Consider the following 21,192-nt stretch of genomic DNA (forward strand, 5'->3'; position numbering starts at 1 on the left):
TGGGAACAGAATCACAGGACCCAGTCCAAGTTGAGGAGAGGAGAAAGCATGAAAATGTTAGGTCCAGAGAATTCAAAGGGCAAGGGGCAATAAGATAAAGAGAACATGCCTGACCTTCATCCTCATTGGCAGTAAACTCTTCGTCATCCTCATCTGGATGCCAAGGCTGTTTGTTGCGCTGTGTGACAGAGGGTGGGGGCTTCACCTGAATGGCAAAGCATGAAAAGGGACAAGACCTGAGGTTAGAACAGCAGGAGAAAGATGCAATGTTGAATATGACGTCACAGAACAATCTCTCTGTCCCACTGAGTGACAGCTGCCACTGGCACAGTCCCAGAGCAAGGATGCAATCAAGGGTTTTCTTTCAGCACCAGCTACCAAATCCTGGCCCCACTGTCCAGAGGAGGATCTGTGAAAGTGCTAGATAAGAAACACAGGCCCCTGGCACCAACCCCCCACACTCAGACTTCTAAGAAAGAGACAGCTTAGGTCCAGAAAAGACTTCAGCTTTTCCTGAAACCTACAAACCAATAGGGAGTATTAGGACCATTTCACAGAAGTGACAAGAACTAGATCATTTTTTTTTTCAAGGTCACGTAACAGTTGTAGAGTACAGTACTCTTCCACTACAGCATTGGAAACTTCCCATCTCAGAACGCAACTTGCCCCAAACCCAGATTCTTCCCTATCCATCCCTCAACGAGAGCCAAATGCCCTCAACCAGGGAGAACTCCGGAAAACCACAACGACCTTATGAGCCAGAACTCAGTCCTTGAACCTCCAGCTCGGCTCCCACGGAGTCCTCCCTCTACCCATTCTCCGCATACCTGTAACACCCGAGAGGCCTCTTCTTCACCACCTTCCTCAGGCCCATCGCGGGGGTCACTGTCACGAGATGAGGGGGTTCTTGAGGGGCTGGAAGGCCCTCCTAGCAGCTGAGGGGGGAGGGAACGGAGCAGCTCTTCCAATGGCAATTCTCCCTCACGTCGAAGCAGCTCAATCTCACGCCTCTGGGTCTCTGCATCATTGCCTTCCTGTTGTTCTTCAACCTCAATCGTCTCCTCATCATCCTCTTCCTCCTCCTCTTGGGGTTGGAAGTCCCCATCTATAGCAGGAGAACAAGGTCACAAAGTCCACGGGGCCCTGCAAGCCACAGGGTGGGTTTTCAGCTCTGGAAAGGGCACGTGAGGAAGAGTAACAGAGCCAAAGAGGACACACACCTTCATCATCCAGCCGGGAAACCGGGGGTGGAGGACTAGAGGCAGCTGAGGAAGAGCCAAGGCAAGGGGAAGAGCCAGCTTTGCTGGATGCTAGTGGCTGGTTGAGGCTCTGAGATAAAAGGTCTGAGTACTTTTCAGTTTGCCCCACAATGAAGTCCAGGTGCAGATCCAGAGCTTTTTTACGTTTTTCCTCAAGCCGGGACTGTTGCTTGAATTGCACCACCTGCCACAGCATGAAATGGACAGGTCACGAATATAATCTTTTATTCATGTAATCTTTAACCCAACATTTAGGGAAACCTCCTCTGTGCTAGTCTTTGGACTTGCTTTTCAAGAGGGAAAAACTAAATGCCCTTAAAAGTGCTTTTGAAGAAAACAAAACAAAACAAAACAAAACAAAACAAAAAAGTGCTTTTGAAAAAAGCACAAAGGGAGCACAGGAAAGAGAATAGCCAATTTAACTTCAGGCAGCAGAGAAAGAGTTACAAATGTATCTGGGGCTGAATCTCAAAGACTAAGTAGGTGTTCCCTAAGTGGGCATGAGAAGAAAGGAACTCCCGGCAGCAGAAAGAACATGGATAAGTTATCAGGGATGTGCAAAAAAAGAATATTTGAAGTAGAAAAAAAAAGGAACTGGCAGGAGACAAGACTGAATATACAGACAGAAACCAGGCATTACTTGAGAAACAAAACTTCCTATATGAGAACAATTTGATTACTGAGAGCTTCGATGATGTTTAAACAGGTAAATGGCATAAAGAGGTTTTAGAGAAAGCATGCTGAATGCCCTGCAGAGAGAGAGAGATGGGGAAGCAGGCTCCCCGCTGTGCAGAGAGGCCGATGCGGGGCTCGATCCCAGGATCCCAAGATCACGACTTGAGCTGAAGGCAGAGGCTTCACCCACTGAGCCGCCCGGGCGCCCTCTCTGCAGCAGTTTCGACCGCTCCTGCTACCGCGCTAGCACTAAGCAAACCGGCGGCACTGCCCTTTCCTGATCCCTGGCGCCTACCTTCTCCACATTGCTCCAGAACTGCCTGACGTCCTTAGCCATGGCGGAGGCAATTCGGCGCAGCTTGGCTTGCTCTTCTCTCCGAGCCCGTTCCTCTTTCTGCCGTTGCTCCTCGTGGTGCCGGATGACCATGCGCACAACCTGTGGGAATACGGAACCAGAGTGAAAACATTCCAAGGCCAGTCTCCTACTCCCTCCTCAAACCAACAGCAATGAGAATAATCAAGGCCAAGAAATCTGAAAAGTCAGAGCCTGCCTCCTGAAACCATGGGCATGAATAGCACGCTATACTGTTTATTCTGTTTGGTTCCCTTCAAACCAACCCACTTATCAAGGAAAAGGAAATCTGGAAAAGAAATACTGGAAGGTATGCCCAGCTGACGACCTACCTTACGGGCCACACCCCGTTTCCAACGACGCTCCTGAGCAAAGTCAGCAGAGAGCCACTGCATCTCCTCACAAAGATAGTCCCAGTGCCCTTTGGGGCGGGGAGGCTCGGGCACCTTAGGCAGCCTCTTCAATGACCAGAAACCCTCCTTCCGCAGCTCAGCAATCCGAGTCTCAATCTCAGCCTCCTAACAGGGAAGAGCTAGGTCAGTCAAGTTACTGCACATATATGCTACCTCATGAAGACAACTGAATTCCTGGGCACTGATTAAATATAGGCACTGTCTGGACGGAATGTTGTATGTGACTTAAAGTCCGCATACCAATCCTGCAAGTAAGTCGGTATTATAACCTTTTCAAGTGAGGGGGGAAAAAGATGAGAGATTAAGTGATTTACTTGAGATCACACAACCAGGAAGTGGTAAGAGCTGGGAATTAAAAATAGGTCTAATGACTCCAGACACAGATTTTATGTTCTTTCCGTTATTTCACTCAATCTCCATGCCCCACGAACATAGGAAAGACTGAGGAAAACAGATTTCAAGGGAAGCCTCCAGGGAGGCAGGGGCGTACCCTCCCTTATAGACTGGATACAAAGGATCTTCATCGCTGTTGAATTCCACTTAAGAGTATGTTCATGCTTAGATATATAAAGCCCAACGTACACAATCGGATTTGTTTTTATAAAAATATACATTTTGGTAAAAATACTGAAAAGTTATACGTAAAAGATTAAACAATAGTCTGATAAAAAGGTAACATGTTTCTACTATGGCTAAATTTCACACGCAAAAAAGTGAAAGCATTTGAAATAGACAAAAGTGACTTAAAAACTCAAGACAACTGGGTGCCCCAGTGGCTCAGTCAGGTGAGCACTGGACTCTTGATTTCAGCTCAGGTCATGATCTCAGGCTTGCAGGATCCAGCAACCCCGTCCGACTCCCCTCTCAGCTTTTCTCCCTGTCCCTAGCCTTCTGCCTCCCCCTGAACAACTTACTCTCTAAAATAAAGAAAGAAATCTTTAAAAACAAGCTCAAGACAACTGCTTCCATTATTCTTGTCTTCTCCTGACAAAAACTAAGTCATAGGAAACAAGAGCCAGAGAGGACAGGGTTTAACTAAATGGCCTGATGGTGAAGAAAAAAATCAAGAAAGACAAGGGTATTATTAGACCATAGCTCTTATATTTAAGCATGCATCAGAATCACGTGGAGTGCTTTTTAAGACAGATTGCTGGGCCCCCACCCTCTAGCTTTAAATGGATAGATGTAAAAAGGGTACCAACAAACTTGAATCTCTAACAAATCTGCCAGGTGATGCCAAAGCTGCCGGTCCAGGGACCACACTTACCACTGGGTAAAGCAGCAGAGGCTAGAGGACAGAAATGAGCAGTAGAAACCAGTAAATCTTAAGAACCTCACAGTTTAAAAAGCATTCCAGGTCTATTTCCTCCTTTAACTTAGCGCTCACAACAGTTTATAGACTACTACACCACCTTTAACTTACAGACAAGGAAGTTCAGAGACCAAGCAACTTGCTCAACATTTGCAATTTAAGGCAGAGCCCACCCTCAAAATCCACAAGGAAAGAAATGTAAAAAGTTCATGGGACACAGAAGTTGAGGAAAGAGAATCCTCATGGGCCTTCCCAATACGTACATGCTTGGCCTGCTCTGCAATCTCAGCATGGCTCTTCTCCCACTTTGGGCCCTTGTTAGCCAGGTCAGCAGCCTGGGGTAAGCTGAGCCCCTCCAGGGGCACTGTGGCACCATCTGGGGGCCCTGGAGGTCCATCCAGAGAGGAATCTTGAGCTATATGCTGGGGGGAGATGCCGCCTGCCCCACTAGAGGCTGGGGAACTGGAGGAGGCAGGGGACACAGGATTACTGCCTGTCATGCCGTCCGACACCATCTAGAAATAAACAGAAAATGATAGATAAAATGAATGCTTAGCAAGATATTGGACGTTCTCATCATATTATTTCATTCTACCTTACCAGAAAAAACTCAAGTAAATAACCAACCTCATTTTTATAAATATAAATATACAAGATATTATGTTTTGGTAAGGTGTTCAATATAGCAGACCCAAGTTTACAGATGCCTGGCGTGCAAAAGGAGTCACAGCCAGACATTTACAGTTCCCAAATTCAAGAATAATACCATAGCATATAATTTCAAACACTAATGATCCTTTCAGAACCTAAAGAAGTTCATTCACATACACACCTCCCCATTTTTTCTTCCTTTACACTGAATGGCAGATTCACCTATTAGAATCAATCTCAGTTACCACCAAGTTCAAAAAGCAACCATGACGACCTCCAAGATTACTTAAACCTCTTCATGTTCGTCATCAATCTTGGTTGTTTCCTTTACTAGGAAAGTGGAAGGGGACGGGAACTGGTCACTGTTCTCAAACACTCAACTACTACTTCATAAAATAGTGCAAAAAAAATAGTTAAGTAGAGGGGCGCCTGGGTGGCTCAGTGGGTTAAAGCCTCTGCCTTCGGCTCAGGTCATGGTCTCGGAGTCCTGGGATCGAGCCCCGCATCGGGCTCTCTGCTCAGTGGGGAGCTTGCTTCCTCCTCTCTCTCTCTGCCTGCCTCTCTGCCTACTTGTAATCTCTGCCTTTCAAATGAATAAATAAAATCTTAAAAAAAAAAATAAAAATAAAAAAATAGTTAAGTAGAGAGCAAAGTCTCACTTAAATGTGGATGTGAGCAAACTCATATAAATGACTCCAGCACACTCGCCTAACAGGTGTGCCACTGGAATTCCTACCTCAGTTAAATGACAAATGAGTGTGTATCACAAAATTCTCCAGCTGCTCAGGAAAATTTTTTTTTTTTAATTTTATTTACTTGACAGAGAGAGATCACAAGTAGGCAGAGAGGCAGGCAGAGAGAGAGGAGGAAGTGGGCTCCCTGCCGAGCAGAGAACCCGATGTGGGGCTCGATCCCAGGACCCTGAAATCATGACCTGAGCTGAAGGCAGAGGCTTTAACCCACTGAGCCACCCAGGCGCCCCACGCTCAGGAAAATTTTAAGTATCAAATCCATGCCCATCAAAACCCTACTCTATGCAAACCTATGTATGTCTACTCTCAAAAGCCACATTTTTCCTACTCTTACATTTCCTCAGTATGAGAAAAGTATAAACACTACACACCATCCATAATACTTATGTTTTTCCAGTTCCTAAGGAAACTAAGCTATTCTCAAAGCTCAGTCTTAGGAAGCATGTTGTCCCAGTCTCCATTTCCAACCTGGCCTAATTCCACCCTTTTTAGGTAACAATGAGTTTCCACAGTCTTAGCGATCAATATCATATTACTGTCAAAAAGCGTGTGAATATCTAATCACACTGATGGTCAACCTGAGCACCAAAATTTTTCCAAATACAGATAGCTGTAGGATCATGGAAATGTGGCTAAAGCTTGCCACATTTCTTCTGACTCAGATCTAACAGCCCACAAAGCAGAATCAGAGAAGGAATCCTCCCCACGTTCAAACCTGTGTCTGCAGGATTGGGAGCTGAGGGTGAGCAGGGGAGGGGCTGCTCTGCATGGTCCCACTCCCAGGCTCCTCTTTGGACGCCTGAAGAATGACTGGGTCGTTATCACCACTGCTGCTGGCCGAGGGGCTGGCGTCCGGCTGCAGGGCATGCTGGGAGCTGGCCTCATTCTGGGCCACCGGCCACCGGGACCCGCCTTCCAGGGCCCGGGGCCCACTAGGGCGTCCCAGCCTCCGCTCAGGTCCACCGGCCTCTGGAGCACCTAAAATAGGGTAAAAAGAGTAAAAATGGGATTTGAAAACATGAACGAATCTTAAAAAAACAAACACAAACAAAAACCAAGAACAACGTTAAGGAATAAAGATAATGGGGGCGCCTGGGGGGCTCAGTGGGTTAAGCCTCTGCCTTCAGGCCAGGTCATGATCCCAGGGTCCTGGGCTCCAGCTCAGCGGGGAGCCTGCCCCCCCCTGCTCTGCCTACTTGTGATCTCTGTCTGTCAAATTAATATCTTAGAAAAAAATAAGGGAAAGAGTAAAGATAATGAACATCCGGAGCTTCCACCATGGGTCAGACTTTGCTAAGCCCCGACCTGGTAAGCTGTATGATCCTCACACCTACCCTGCAAGCCGGGCACCCTTCCCACCCTAACAAAACCCGAGCTCCTTCTTTGTACTCAAGAGAGGCCATCCCCGACGGAGATGAGCCTTCCCCACTGCACGCTACAAAGTCCTCACACAGAGGCGTACACGGAATCCACGGGAAGACTGAGACTGAGGTAGCTTCGTGCCGAAACCATGGAGACGTGCTCCTCGCCTGGGGACAGCGAGGACGGTCGGACGTTTCTCTAAGCGCGCCCGGCGTGTTCCCGCACCCGCATCCCGCATCCGACCGGACACCCGGGCGGGCCGTTCTTCCCACCGACCCTCGCAACAGCGGTCCCGCCAGCGCCCTCACCTGCGTGAGCCGAGACCGCAGCCCCCGTGCAGGTCTGCACTTCCACGGTGCCGCCGCGCCGCGGGGAGCCACGCCTGCAACACACAGCAGGGAGGGGCACCGTGAGGACCGGCCCGCGCCGGCGGCATCTACCACAGCTCCTGCACGGCCGCGTCCGAGGCCGGGAAGACAGCCACAGTCGCAAGAGAAGCTCACGTCTCAGGAAAGGAAAAGCAAATCATGTTTTGCGAAAAAGGGATTTCCCACAGACCGGAGATGCCGGCTGGAGCAGAAGCCCTGAAGTGAAGCAAACAAAAGTTCAAAAGGCGCCAGTGCAGGCGGCCGCGGCGCGGAGAGCAGAGCCCGCGGCGCGGGGAAGGCGCTGTCACCGCGGAAGCTCCGGAAGACGCGCCCGGCCGAGCGCGGACCAGCCGCCGCGAACCCACCGTCCTCCGCCTGCGGCGCCCCACGCTTCCGCGGACACACGCGCGGCCGCAGGCCCCTCGCAGAAGTCAGGAGCGAGAAAGGCCGCTGGGCGCGGAGCCGTGCCCCGGAAACAGGTGGGCGAAACCCACCGAGGCCCGGAAGTGTTTCCCCGTGCGCGAGGACGGCCCTTCAGCACGGAGCAGCCTCGGATTCTCGCCTTCGTCCGCAGCCGATTCGCAGGACCCGAGCGGACCAGACCCCAGGACGCCTGAGCTCTTGACCCCCGGCTGCACCGCTCTCTCCCAGCGCCTTCCAACAGACTGACCCGGCGTGACCCCTGACCTCTGCCCCCAGCGGCCACTAACCCTAGGCTAGCCCCGCCCCCTCCTAGACTCCCACCCCACCCAACGTGCGCGACGGACTGGGGGAGGGGCCCGCGCGTGCGCGCCTGGAGGTGGAGAGAGCCGGCTGCGCGCACCGCCCGGGGGCTCCCGCCGGAGCCCAAGCCCACGCACACAGGGGTCGCAGGCTGGGCAGTCTCTCGTCCCTACCCGTCAGGGAGCCCCCCACCACCTGACCGCGAAGGGCTGACATAAGGGAGGGTTCGTGCCGCCAGGTCCTGGTTACTGACTGCATAGGGTGGGCGCGCGCCCCGACTCCTCGTCCCACGCCCCCCTTCCTCTTCCCGCGCGCCCCCGGGGGGGGGGGGCTGGGGTTGGTGGGCGGGCAGGAGCGCACCTGGGTCCGTCCTCTCAGGGCTCGCTCGCTCGCTCAGGCACGCGTGCGCAGACGGGCGGGAGGGGAGAGGAGATGCGCCCGGGCCCTGTGCTGGCCGGCCTGGCCCCCCTCAGCCTGTCTCTATGGGCGCGCGCCGACAGCCTCGCGCACCGGCCCCGGGGCCCCGGCCGAAGGTGCGCGCGCAGCACCCCGGGAAGGTGGGAGGAGAGGCGGTGGCGGAAAGATGCGCGCGCACTCACCCGTCAGGGGAGGGGGAACTGTGGAGCGTCCGCCATCTTGTCTCCCTCTCCTTACCTGCGTCCTCGGGGGCGTGCGCTCCACCCCCCCTCCCGCCGAGGAGGGGGGAGGGCCCCCTCTTGGCTGCCGCCTTCGCGGCCTTTAAATTCCCCTGGGGCCCGCGGCTACTTTCACCGCCTTGCTTCCACTGCGTCCTCTCGCGGCACAGGGTTGCGGGCGGTGGGTGGGAAAAATGGAAGACGCTACTCTCAGCGAACCGCCGCCGCCGCTTCCGAGGCCCCACCAAAATGGCCGCCGCCGTCTCGGCCGCCACCGCCACCACCAGCACCAGCACCACAGCTCACTATCGCTACCGCCGGCGCGGCCCGTCCTCTCGCGAGAGACAGTAACGAGGTTGCGGGAACGGGAGGCTCGCGTGCTAGCGTAGGGCGCTGCCCGAAGCGCAAAGCAGGCTGGGTGATGTAGTCTTGGAGCCTCGCGCTCGCCCCGCGGCCCAGCGTCTTCCTCCACCGGAGACCGTGCCCGTGAGGCTGCACCGCGGCTGCCCGTCCGGAGCAGCCCCCGCTTGTGACTAGATCACCCGGAGAGCTGAGCTGTTGGTCAGCAAGCCGGCCGCGGAGCCTGGGCCTCTGCGTTCCCCCTGCGGTCCGCTCCGTCGTCCGCGGGGCTGGTGGTGCGGTCCGCTGGCCAGCTTTCTGGTTCGGGGCTCCCAGGAGAGGCCTCACCCCAGAACGGAAGGGGAGCGGTCGCCTTCTGCCGAGGCCGCTGTATGCACCGGCCCTCTGTTCACCCCGACGAACTCCGGTGTACGAATGAGCTGACGCTCCCGCATGAGCCCGTGACCGCGGAGCCAGGGTCGTGGCCGAGCGTGCAGCCGCAGCGACTGTCGCCCACCTTGGGAGCCCGGTTAGGGAGCCCGGACGAGGTCCTTCAAAACCTCCTCACTCGGCTTAGTTCTTACCGGCGCTGCGCGGAGCTGGTCCTTCTGTTTCTTGCAGCGAAGATCGGGCTGAAAACCAACGGATGCGCGTGAAGCAGCATCACACTGTAGGCTGGTCACACTTCAATGAGAAAATCAGTGTGAAAAGGAAAGACAACGACGACACCGAAAAGAGCCACGAGAGTAATGGAAGGGAAGAGGGTCGGGTGAGGAATGAGGGGGCCTGCAGACTGTGCTCCCATTCGCGAGGATAGCCACTGTTCAAACCACGATTTGCCAGTGGTCACCCGGCGGGCCACAATACGTCTGAGGGTCACATTCAGCCACAGGTTGCCCATTTGCTACCTCTGGCCCCTGCTGGAGCCTCGAGGCATACCGAAGGACTCAGGACAGGTTATTTGGTTGAAAAAGTGGATGAATGTCCACCCATTTAGGCCCAGGCGGGGGTGGTGGTGGGTGTGGTGGTGGTGGTGGTGGTCTGTTCCACACCAAGCTTACATATTTCTGAGACCCCATCATAGGACCACCCTGAGCTCCCAAGAGATCTCCCATTTCTGGGCCTTCCCATAAACCATTCCATCCTTTTTCAGCTATTCTTCCTTCAAAACTCAGCTGAAGGGTGACAACCCCCAGGTGATCCCATTTGACCACCCCTAGGCTGCTGCCCTTACTGTTGGCTTCCAAAGCCCCTGGGTTGCTTGGTTTCTTTCTTTTTTTTTTTTTTTTTAAGATTTTATTTATTTGTTTATTTGACAGAGATCACAAGTAGGCAGAGAGGCAGGCAGAGACAGGAGGAAGCAGGCTCCCCGCTGAGCAGAGAGCCCGATGCGCGGCTCGATCCCAGGACCTTGAGATCACGACATGAGCTGAAGGCAGAGGCTTTAACCCCCTGAGCCACCCAGGCGCCCCCCTGGGTCCTCCTGGGTTTCTTAAAGCACTGACTGCATTATATCTGGATTCCTGTCTGTCCACCCACCCCCAAAAGTATTAACCCCTTGAGGATAGGAACATGGTTTATACATGAAAATCCACGAAGCCAGTCTCAGAAAGATTATTTGGGAAACTTATTAGTGTGAACTACTTGTATTATAATACTTGGTTAAAAACAAAAATAACTGGTATTGGATTCATGAGCTCAAACTGAAAATAAACCCCAAATCTCTCTTCTGTTCCTATGACTATCACCCTAGAGCCAGCCACCATTATCTCTTGGTTGGATTACTCCTGACTGGCTTCCCCACATCCACTCCTGTTTCTCTTTACTCCATTTTCCACATAGCAACCAGAGTGACCTTTACATATAAATAAGATCATGTTGCTCTCATACTTATGACCCCTGAGTAGCATCTTAATTCACTTAAATTATGTATCTTAAAATCTCCATAGGACAGACATTATGTTGAAGAAGCCAGACACAAGAGAATTGACATATGATCCCATTTATATAAAGTTCAAGAGCAGACAAAACTAACTGACCGTGGGGCGCCTGGGTGGCTCAGTTGTAAAGTGTCTACCTTTGGCTTGAGTAATGGTCCCGGGGTCCTGGGACGGAGCTCTGCATCAGGCTCCCTGCTCCGTGGGAGGCCTGCTTTTCCCTCTCCCACCCAGCCCCTCCTTCTCTCACTGTGTCTGTCAAATAAATAAATAAAAATCTTAAAAAAAAAAATAACCGACGGTGATAAAACTAATACCCATTGAGAGAGAGGGCTTTTACCTGGGAAGAGACACAAGGAGGATACTAGAAATGTGTATCAGGAGCTGGTAAATCATGGCCCAGAGGGCAAGTCTTGTGCGGCCCCAGGTTTCATACAGCCTGCCAGTTAAGAATGTTAACAAGTCTAAGCGACAAGCTTTACACTTACAAATGGTTGAGGAACAGTCAAAGGAAGAAAACTCTTGTGACACATGAAAAGCAAATGTAAATCAAATTTCACTGTAACTAAAGATTTCTTGGCATCCCACCATACCCACTGACTAACATGGCATCTATATCTGCTTGCCTGTTACAGTACTATAGCTGAGTAGTTGCAAGAAAGGCCCTCGGCCCACAAAGCCTGAGCGACTTTCTGTCTGGTGCTTTACCAGAAATGTCTGCTGAGCGCTGTTCTCTGTCTTGATCTGGAGGAGGTCACTTCCAGACCGAGATAGACGCGAGCATTCATTGAGCCGTGTACTTAACATCTGTATGTTTTGTGTACCTCAAAGCATGTATCTTATACTTTAATTTTAAGAATAAATATCCTACAGGACATGACCCCTGTCTACTGATTTTTTAAAACTTCGTTTACACCTTGCTCACTGCACTGAAGCCACTATGTCCTTCTCCAAACCATCAAGTTCATTTCTGCTTCCAGAGCCTTCATTTTTGTTGTTTCTTCTGTCTGAGAGTTTTTCTTCATGGCTAGCTTTCCCTTTTCATCAAAGTCTCAATTTAAATGTTGCCTTCTCAGAGAAGTTCCCTGACACTGAACAGCCCTTTCACTGCCAGTCACTCCCTATTCCATGCTTTCTTCACAACACTTACGTGGAAATTACTAATTTATCTGATGCTTGTTTATTGTCTGCCCTCCTCCCGCCTAAAAGATAAGCTTCCTGAGAGCAGGGACATTGTGCTAGGGATTACAGTACTCTGGATAACATTTCAGACAACCCTGTAAAAAGGAGATTATTCCATTTGACAAATGAAATTTCAGTTGAATGGAAAGTGAGTGTTGAAGACCAAATATTGTCAAGATGTCCATTCTTCCCAACTTGATCTACAGATTTGGGGCGATCCCTATAAAAATCCCAGCAAGTTATTTTGTGAATATCAACAAACTGATTTTAAAAGTTTATACCTTAAACTTTAGAGGCAGAAGAGCCAAGATATTATTGAAGGAGAACAAAGTAGAAAGACGTCAAGACTTACTGTAAAGCTGCAGTACAAGAAAGCATGATATTGGCAAAAGTATAGACAAATAGGTCAAAAGAACAAAAAGATCAATAGAGAGCCCAGAAGTAGACCCACATTGATATGGGCAACTGATCTTGACAAAGGAGTAAAGGTAATACAATGGAGCCAAAATACTCTTTTCAGCAAGTGAAGCCAGAACAGCTGAACGTGCATAAGCAAAAATATTAATCTAGACACAGACCTTACACCTTTCACAAAGATTAACTCAGAATGGATTGCAGACCTAAATGTACAGAGCAAAACTGTGAAACATCTAGAAGATAACATAGAAAATCTAGATGACCTTGACTGTGGTATTGATGCCTTTTAGAAACAATAAGAAAAGGATGATCCATATAAGAAATAATTGGAAGTCTGGACTTCATTAAAATTAAAAATGTCCCTGTGAGTGCTCGCTTCAGCAGCACATATACTAAAAATGTCCCTGTGAAAGTCAATGTGAAGAGAATGAGAAGACAAGCCACAGATCGGGAGAGAGTATTTACAAAAGACATCTGATAAAGGACTGTTACTCAAAATATTCAAAGAACTTTTAAAACTCAATAAGAAAACATTAAAAATGGGCCAAAGACCTTAGCAAAGAAGACATACAGACAGTAAGTGAATATATGAAAGGATGTTCCACATCATGTGGCATCAGGGAAATGCCACCTAAAACAACAGTGAGATACCACTACGCATCGATCAGAATGACCCAAATTCGGAATGTTGACAACACCAAATGCCAACAAGACTGTGGAACAATGGGAGCTCTCATTCATTGCTTTTGGGAATGGTATAGCCAGTTTGGAAGATGGTTTGGTGGTTTCTTACAAAAGTAAACATACTCTAACCATACAATCCAGCAATCACACTCCTTCTAATTCCCAAAGGAATTTTTTTAAAAACCTACATCCTCACAAAAAACTGCAAATGGATGTTTATAGTGCTATTCATAATTGCCAGAACTTGGGAGCAACCAAAGTGGCTCTCAGTAGCTGAATGGATAAACCATGATACATCCAGACTGTGGAATATTATTCAACACGAAAAGGAAGTGAGCTATTGAGACACACAGAAACATGGAAGAGGGGGGTGCCTGGTTGGCTCAGCCAGTTAAGCATCCAACTCTTGAGTTTGGCTCAGGTCATGATCTCAGGGTTGTGAGATCAAGCCCTGCATTGGGCTCTGCCCTGGGCATGGGGCCTGCTTAAGATTCTTTCTCCCCCTCTCCTTCTGCCCCCTCTCCCCCATAATTCCCTCTCTAAAAATTAAAGAAAAAGAGAGAGAGAGAGAGAAACATGGAGGAAACTTAAATGCATGTTATCAAGTGAAAGAAGCCAATCTGAAAAGGCTACATACTGTATCATTCCAACTGTAGGACATTCTGGAAAAGGCAGAACTATGGAGACTAAAATAATCAGTGATTGCCAGGGGTCAGTGGGGGAGGGATGAATAGGAGGCGAGAACAGAGGACTTTTAGGGAAGGAAATACTCTCTCTATGATACTGTAACGGTGGATACACGTCGTCATATATTTGTTTAAACTCATAAGATGTACAACACCAACAGTTAACTCTAAGGTAAATCATGGACTTTGGGTGATTAGACTGTGTCAATGTCGGTTCATCAGTTGTAACAAATGTCCCACATCATGAAGGATGTTGGTAATAGAGAGACTCTCATGTGTGGGGACCGGGTGTATCTAAGAAGTCTCTGTGCCTTTCCCTCGATGCTATCAATGCAATATTCTTCTAAAAGTTAGCCTTAATTTTTATTTATTTTTTGTTTTAAAAGATTTTATTTATTTGACAGAGAAAGACACAGCAAGAGAGAGAACACAAGCAAGGGGAGGGCGAGTGGGAGAAGCAGGCTCTTTGCTGAGCAGAGAGCCCAATGCGGGGCTCGATCCCACGACCCTGGGATCATGACCTGAGCCAAAGGCAGATGCTTAACAACTGAGCCACCCAGGTGCCCCCTAAAATAGCCTTAATTTTAAAAAAATTAAATGGTGCCCATCTTTTTAGACCCTCTTCCCATCACCTTCAGAAGACAGGAAGGCAGGCCAGAGTCCGAAAGGGTTGGACCTAGCCTTGTGCTACTAATTCCTTGCTATGTCATCTTAAGAAGCACCTCACGTCTCTGAGCCTCACTTTTCTCACACGTATAAGGGAGATAGAGTTACTGATGTAAAATTGCTTTGAAAGCTCCAAAGAGAGGGGTGTACTTTGGATCGATATTTCAGTCTCAAACTCATGGCTCTTCAGGTCAAGTTAGTTTTAAGATATGATTTACAGGGTGTTTTAATGTTCCGAGTGTTATTAATACTTTAGGCAGAAGAATGAAAGCTCCTACTTGCCACAGACCCCGCCATTCCTAATTGTCTTGCTGTAGGTAACTTCATGCACTCATCTGTCTGGCTCCTGAGGGTAGTTGAATCTGCATCTTCTTGTTCCTGCATTTGGGTGGTAGTGGGTGTGCTCTCCTGACCAGCATTTTCTCTGCCCACTGAGTGTCAGGGCCTGTACTGGGTTAAATGGGAGAGACAGGAGAGATGATGACACAGTCTCTGCTCCCAAGAACTTAGCCTCACTGGGAGTGATCTTTGAGCTTGGTGAAAATCAGGGTAGCGTTTTGCTGTCACAAGAGAAGGTGGTCAAGGGTCAGATCAGATCAAGTCGGTATCAGGGAGGGCTTTCTAGATAAGATGTCATTGGAGACTGACCTTGAAAAATTTAGGCACGAAGGGTGGGCAATTCAAGAAGATGACACAGCTGCAGCAAGGCTGAGGGTTGTGGGGATGGCGAATAGACCATAGGGAGCAGATTGAGATAGACAAGTCCCCTGGAACCAGGCGGCCAAAGGTCCAGCATTCTAGGCAGTGGGATTCGTTTGGAGGTGACAGGGAGCTAGTGAAAGTCGCGGAGGTGGGATGGGCGTGGTCCAGGCTCCACTGGAGGCTGGAAATGGAGATTCCCGAGCAGCCCCCAGTTGTAATGGGGGCTATTGACCAGGAGGTGGCAGTGGAGTTAGAGGGCGAGACATTGCGGAGGCTGCCTTAGCAGAACTTGGCACACGGTTGATTGCTAGTGATAGTGATCCTCTAAACAGCCATTCTTCTTGCCTTCTGTGAAGCCTTTCCCAGTCTCCTCCTACCTCCCTGGACGCCCCTTCTCAGTCTCCCTCGCAGGCGGCTTCTTCTGGACCCGTCCACCAGTCGTAGGCGTTCCTCAAGATTCTGCCCTCCGTTGCTTTCTCTTCTCCAACACATCCACAAGGGCAGAGGCGGATACCCTGAAGCTAAGAAGTTTAAGCTTCTGGACCCCTTCTTTACAGGGGCCGTCCATTGCTAGAAGTATCTGGGGCTATAGAACAGGCTAGATGAAGTGGAGAAGCCCATCTGCAACCAGAAAACATTGACATGGAAGCTTTTCTGGTGGCAACTAGACTTAAGGCAACTTAACTTGCCTAAAGAGGCCTCAGAAGAACAAGGCATTTTGTCATGATTTCATTGTGCATTCCAATGACCATCTCTTAAGCCAGACGTTTGCCCCAGCTCAGAATTTGTGTTCCCATCTGCATAACCCCTGGATTCCTCCAGGCCTCCCAGCCGAACCCCAGAATCTGCTCTGAGGAGATGACACCACCATCCCCCACGCGCTTAAACTAGAAACGAAGACGTCACCCTCCCTTCTCCTCCCGTTCCACATCTGGCCGCCAAGTCTTGTCCATTACATCTTAAAGATTTCTGTATTCTTGGGGCGCCTGGACAGCTCCGTCGGTTGAGCCTCTGCCTTCAGCTTGGGCCATGATCCCAGGATCCTGAGGTCGAGGCCCGCCGGGCTCCCTGCTCATCGGGGAGTCCGCTTCTCTCTCTCCCTCTCACCTTCCCCTGGCTTGTTCTCTCTCTCTGTCAAATAAATAAAATCTTCTAAAAAGATTTTTAGAATGTATTTCTATATTCTCTTTTTAAAAAATATTTTCTTTCTTTATTTGACAGAAGGAACGTGAGCAGGGGAGCGGCAGGGAGCGAGAGAGGGAGAAGCAGGCTCCTTGCTGAGCAGAGAGCCTGATGGGGCTCCGTCCCAGGGTCCTGGGATCATAACCAGAGCCAAAGGCAGAGGCTTAACTGGCTGAGCCACTCAAGCGCCTCCAAATTTCTATATTCTATTTCTCTCCAGCCCCACACTTGATCCTTAGCCCTTGATGACTCACAGTCCGTGACCGTACCGAGAACTGGCTTGTGGGGACTGCTGGCACTTTAGGTACTGACTGAGCCAGCCGGGCGCCCGGAGACCACTGGGACTTCAGTCCGCCTTCCTCACTACCACTGTCTCACCGCCTCCCCTCTTCGTTCTTTGATATGGACAATTGCTCTTTCTCGGGCTGGTGTCAAGTGCCATGCAAATGAAGCTTCAAGCTGTCAAGTCCTCTAGCCTCCTGCTCTCTACCGGCCAGCCAGCTGCTCCTGACCCTCCTAGTAAATCAAAGCTCCAGAACTCTGGCCATCCACACCAACCTCCTCATCGGTCTTCCTGTGGCCAGTCTCTCTTCCCCTCCCCAAAGTCCCAGCTCTTTTGGAGGTTCCGTTTCAAGGGGGGTGACATGAGAGCACGCGTAAGAGAGAGTGACAGAGGCTGACTGGGTGACTCAAGTCCCGCATCGGGCTCCCTGCTGAGCGGGGCGCCTGCTTCTCCTTCTACCAAATAAATAATTATAAATAAATAAAATCTTAAGTAAATAAAATCTTTGAAAAAGGAGAGAGTGATAGAATGTCAGGGCTCATGATATACTAAAGCAGGTGAAGAGGGGCAGAGATGAGGAGCAGGGAAAATGCCATTTTATTTATTTTACTTTTTAAAGATTGGGTTTATTTATTTGATGCACAGAGAGAGAGAATACAAACCGGGGGAGAGGGGAGGGAGCAGCAGGCTCTCCGCAAAGCAGGGAGACCGATGTGGGCCTCGAGCCCAGGTCCCTGGGATCATGACCCGAGCCAAAGGCAGACACTTAATGACTGAGCCACCCAGGCGCCCTGGGAGATGCCATTTAAACAAGGTGGTCTCTGGGGGCTGTTGAACAGAGACCTAAAGCAGCAGCCAGGGAAGACCTGGCTAACTGTTAAGTGGACAGAGTCCGTCTCCAGCTCTGAGTCCCTCCTTTACACGACTCCTGTGGCAGTCTTTTCTGAGACCACCGAAGCCCCGCCTGCTGGTCCCCCCAGACTCTCCCCCCGCCTCTCGCTCGCACTTGCAGCCACACAGGCCTTCCCACTGTCCAGGCTCTTTCTCCGCCCTGGGCTTTCTCACACGCGGGTCTCTCTTTCCTCTCCACCAGCTCGGAACTTACAGAAGTTTCCAGGACCTCTTGCTGACCCTCAGACTAAGTTATACCTCCTGAAAAATTCGGTGCTTTGTTGTCTCTCAACACTTTTAACTCTAGGAATAATTATATGAGTTTCTGGAGACTCACTGTAAGAGAGGGGTCACAACTGTCTTGTTAGTTTCTGTGTCCGTGTCTATACCCATGGTCTGGGGGAGTGACAGGCACATACACTGGAAGGTCAGAGTTGGGTCACGTTTGCATATATGTGTGTGAGTGTGTGTGTGTGTGTGTGTGTGTGTAATAAGAACCCGTAGGTGTTTAACTCCCGCAGAAACTGTAATAGTGACAAACACCAGCCTATGTTTTCACGTGGATTAACTCATTTATCTCCCAAAACAACCTAATGAGAGTAGATTATCATCTCTGTTTTATAGATGGTAGAAAGGATGGTTAAGTAACTTGCCCCAGTGATGCAACTGGAAAGCAGCAAGAAGATCGGGGCTTGAACCCAGAGAGACTGACTCACGGCTGTGCCCTCAGCTGTGGTGCGGGACAGACGGTCAGATCCAGCTCCGAGAAGTGCCAGGCATTATCCTAGGCCCAGGGGAGATAATACTGGAAAAACAAGCCAGTCAAACACTTGAAGTTCCAGCTTTTATCAAGCTTCCATTCCCGGTGAGGGAAGACCAGAACAAACACACGAAGACACACTAAGTCGACGTATAAAATAATGACAGGTGATGTGTGTCAGGGAAGTAGGAAGCAGGGTTCGGGCAGGGGAGGTGCTGTTTTAGACAAAGGTGGCCTGGCAAGGCCTCTCTGGTGTGGTGACATTTGAGCAGAGAATGCTTGGGGGAGAGAGCATTCCAAGTAGAGGTAAGTAGGTCCAAAGACTCGGAGGCCGGCCCAGCTTATCCTAACAGGAAACATCCAGGAGGCCCAGGGGACTGCAGGGAACTGGGGAGCTGTCGGCATTGAGAGCGAGAGAAGAGCCGGGCCTGGACGGGGCAGGGCTCTGAAGGCCCAGCTCAGCAGTTCCGATGCGATTCCACGTGTAGCAGGAAGGCTGTGAGCAGAGGCCAGTGTCGAGAAGGACTGTAGGGGTGAGGCCCGGGGGCAACGGCTGCAGTCCAGGTGAGAGGCGTGGAACGGGAACCTGGGAGTAGAGTCGTCAGATTCAGCAAATAGCTCTTCGGGGGGGGCCTCTGAGACGCAGCTGTCAAGTGGCTGAGATCCCAGGAGGCTAGGAGAGGGTGGTGAGCTACTAGAACCCCTCTCTCCTCTCTAGGAGGACTGGGAACTTTTTTTAAAGAAAAGATTTTATTTATTTATCAGAGAGAGAGAGAGCGCGCGCGCACAAGCAGGGGAAGAGGCAGGCAGAGCCGGCAGAGGGAGAAGCAGGCTCCCCGCTGAGCAGAGAGCCCGATGCAGGGCTCGATCCCAACCTGAGCCAAGGCAGATGCTTAACCGACTGGACCACCCAGGCATCCCTAGACTGGGAGCTTTTGAGAACACAGCAACATAGTGCGGGGACCCTGCGGGTGGAATCCAGTCGTTCTTAAGCAAGCACGCCGATCCGAAACATCCGCAACCCTCCAAGAAGGCAACTAAAATCGTGACGTTCTGTTCTGGGAAGGGCGTGGGAAGACGGGCACGCACACACGCTGCGGGGGGTGGGGTGTGTACAGGTACACAGTATTTTTTTAATTTGGATTTTTATTGAGATTTTATGTATTTATTTGAGAGAGAGAGAACACAAGTGAGGGTGGCAGAGGAGAAGCAGACTTCTCGTGGAGCAGGGAGCCCAACCTGGGGTTTGATCCCAGGATCCTGGGATCGTGACCTCGGCCAAATGCAGACGTTTCACCTACAGAGCCACCCAGGTGCCCCTGATTCAGCTTTTTAAACAATTGTTTCTTAAGAAGAAAAAAAAAGTTGTAAATTTAAAATATATCTTTGGTCCCAGAGACCCCTGGGTGGCTCAGTAGGTTAAGCATCTGCATCCGGCTTGGGTCATGCTCCCAGGGTCATAGGATCGATTCCCACGTTGGGCTTCCTGCTCTTCAGGAGCCTGCTTCTCCCTCTCCCCCCTGCGTGTGCTCTCTCTTGCTATCCCTGTCACTTGTTCTCTCTCTCAAATAAATAAAGTTTTAAAAAATAAAATAAAATATGTCCTTTGTCCCAGACATTCCATTTTTAGAAACTTATGCTAAGGAATGAATCAGAAAAATGAGCAAATGTGCAGGGGTGAAGATGTCCATCACAGCATTATTTATAAAAGCAAAACAATTTGGACATGCCATGGAAGTTTTAACAACAGAAAAACAGGCAAAGAAGCAGCAGTTGGGAGGCAAGGAAACTCAAATGACCAGTAAGTATATTGAAAAGATGGTCTACCTCATGGATAATGGACAAGGGGAGAGTGATAACTACTATTTCACAGAGCAAAGAGGACTTCGCCTGTATCTGTAAAGTTGCATTTATTTTGACAGTTTTGCATCCTAACAAAGCATCTTAGTGTTCAGGTCATAGTCTTAAAAAGGAACTAGGAAGGGCGGGTTGCCGAAAAGGCTGAGTCTGTGACTACGGCTGAAAGGTACAAGGTAAGCCTGCAGTGTCTAGTTGAGCCAGGAAGCCAGGAGTTTTTCAAAGATTAATGAAGTCTTATTGGAAAGACACAAGAATCTTCACTCAGGGTCAACTCTAAGACTACTGAAACCTCAAAAGGAGAATATCAACCTGTCGGTATTGGTCTTGGTCCATTGAAGTTTTCACAAGAGAGTAACCCGAAAGTACTCTATTCTAAAACAAGGTGTTAGGATAAAACGCATTCTATTTTGTTGTCTTATTAACTAAAAACAAGGAACCAAAAAATTAACAGAACACATGTTTACTAATTCTAGGATATAAGTACACAGGTGTTTGTTTTAGTTTTCTTATTTTTTTAAAACTTAAAAACAATTTTATTTTCTTTAAGTTTTTTTTTTTTTATTTGTCTGTCAGAGAGAGAGAGTGCACAAGAAGGGGGCGAGGCAGGAGGAGGAAGAATCAGGGACCCCGCTGAGCAAGGAGCCCCAGGTGGGGCTCGATCCCAGGACACTGAGATCATGACCTGAGCCGAAGGCAGCCACTTTTAACCAATGAGCCACCCAGGCGTCCCAAAAACAATTTAAAAATAATATTTCTAGGGTAGAGGTCAAATAAATGTTTGCTTTATAATTATTTTTTAAAAAAATACATGTACTTAGGGGTGCCTGGGTGACTCAATTTGTTAAGCGTCTGCCTTTGGCTCAGGTCATGATCCCATGATCCACTGAGCCGCCTGGGTGCCCCAAGACAGACAAAATTTTTAAAAGAATATACCCCGAACTATTAAATATGACATTTTGTTAAGGGTAAGAAGGCAAAAACTGACATCTTTTCTTACTCATGTGCTTCTATATTTTCTTTAAAAAATTTTTTTGCACTGAGAAAAAAATTGCTTCTTTTTACATTGCTTCTATTTTTTTAAAGATTTATGTATTTATCTGA

The 21,192-nt window shown here is 49.4% G+C and overlaps 1 protein-coding gene across 7 annotated transcripts in view; it reads right to left on the reverse strand.

Annotated features, from left to right (window-relative positions):
* SRCAP (Snf2 related CREBBP activator protein) overlaps positions 1-11,667 on the reverse strand; it is a 35,593-nt gene extending 23,926 nt beyond the window's left edge. For 3 of the 7 annotated variants that reach the window (XM_082714264.1, XM_082714265.1, XM_082714260.1), the window contains exons 1-9: positions 8,522-11,667; positions 7,085-7,158; positions 6,130-6,392; positions 4,275-4,526; positions 2,619-2,804; positions 2,230-2,370; positions 1,221-1,443; positions 828-1,105; positions 115-205 (exon numbers count right to left, since the gene is read on the reverse strand). In XM_082714264.1, the coding sequence (XP_082570390.1) occupies positions 115-205; positions 828-1,105; positions 1,221-1,443; positions 2,230-2,370; positions 2,619-2,804; positions 4,275-4,526; positions 6,130-6,183 (1,225 nt within the window). In that variant the 5' untranslated portion in view covers positions 6,184-6,392; positions 7,085-7,158; positions 8,522-11,667. Of the gene's footprint in view, positions 1-114; positions 206-827; positions 1,106-1,220; positions 1,444-2,229; positions 2,371-2,618; positions 2,805-4,274; positions 4,527-6,129; positions 6,393-7,084; positions 7,282-8,227 lie in introns of all 7 variants that reach the window. The other 4 variants (XM_082714266.1, XM_082714261.1, XM_082714262.1 and 1 more) reach the window with 3 other exon arrangements.
* Positions 11,668-21,192: the final 9,525 nt, after the last annotated feature.

Source organism: Mustela nivalis (assembly GCF_964662115.1).
Source record: "Mustela nivalis genome assembly, chromosome: 19".
NCBI classification, from domain to species: Eukaryota; Metazoa; Chordata; class Mammalia; order Carnivora; family Mustelidae; genus Mustela; species Mustela nivalis.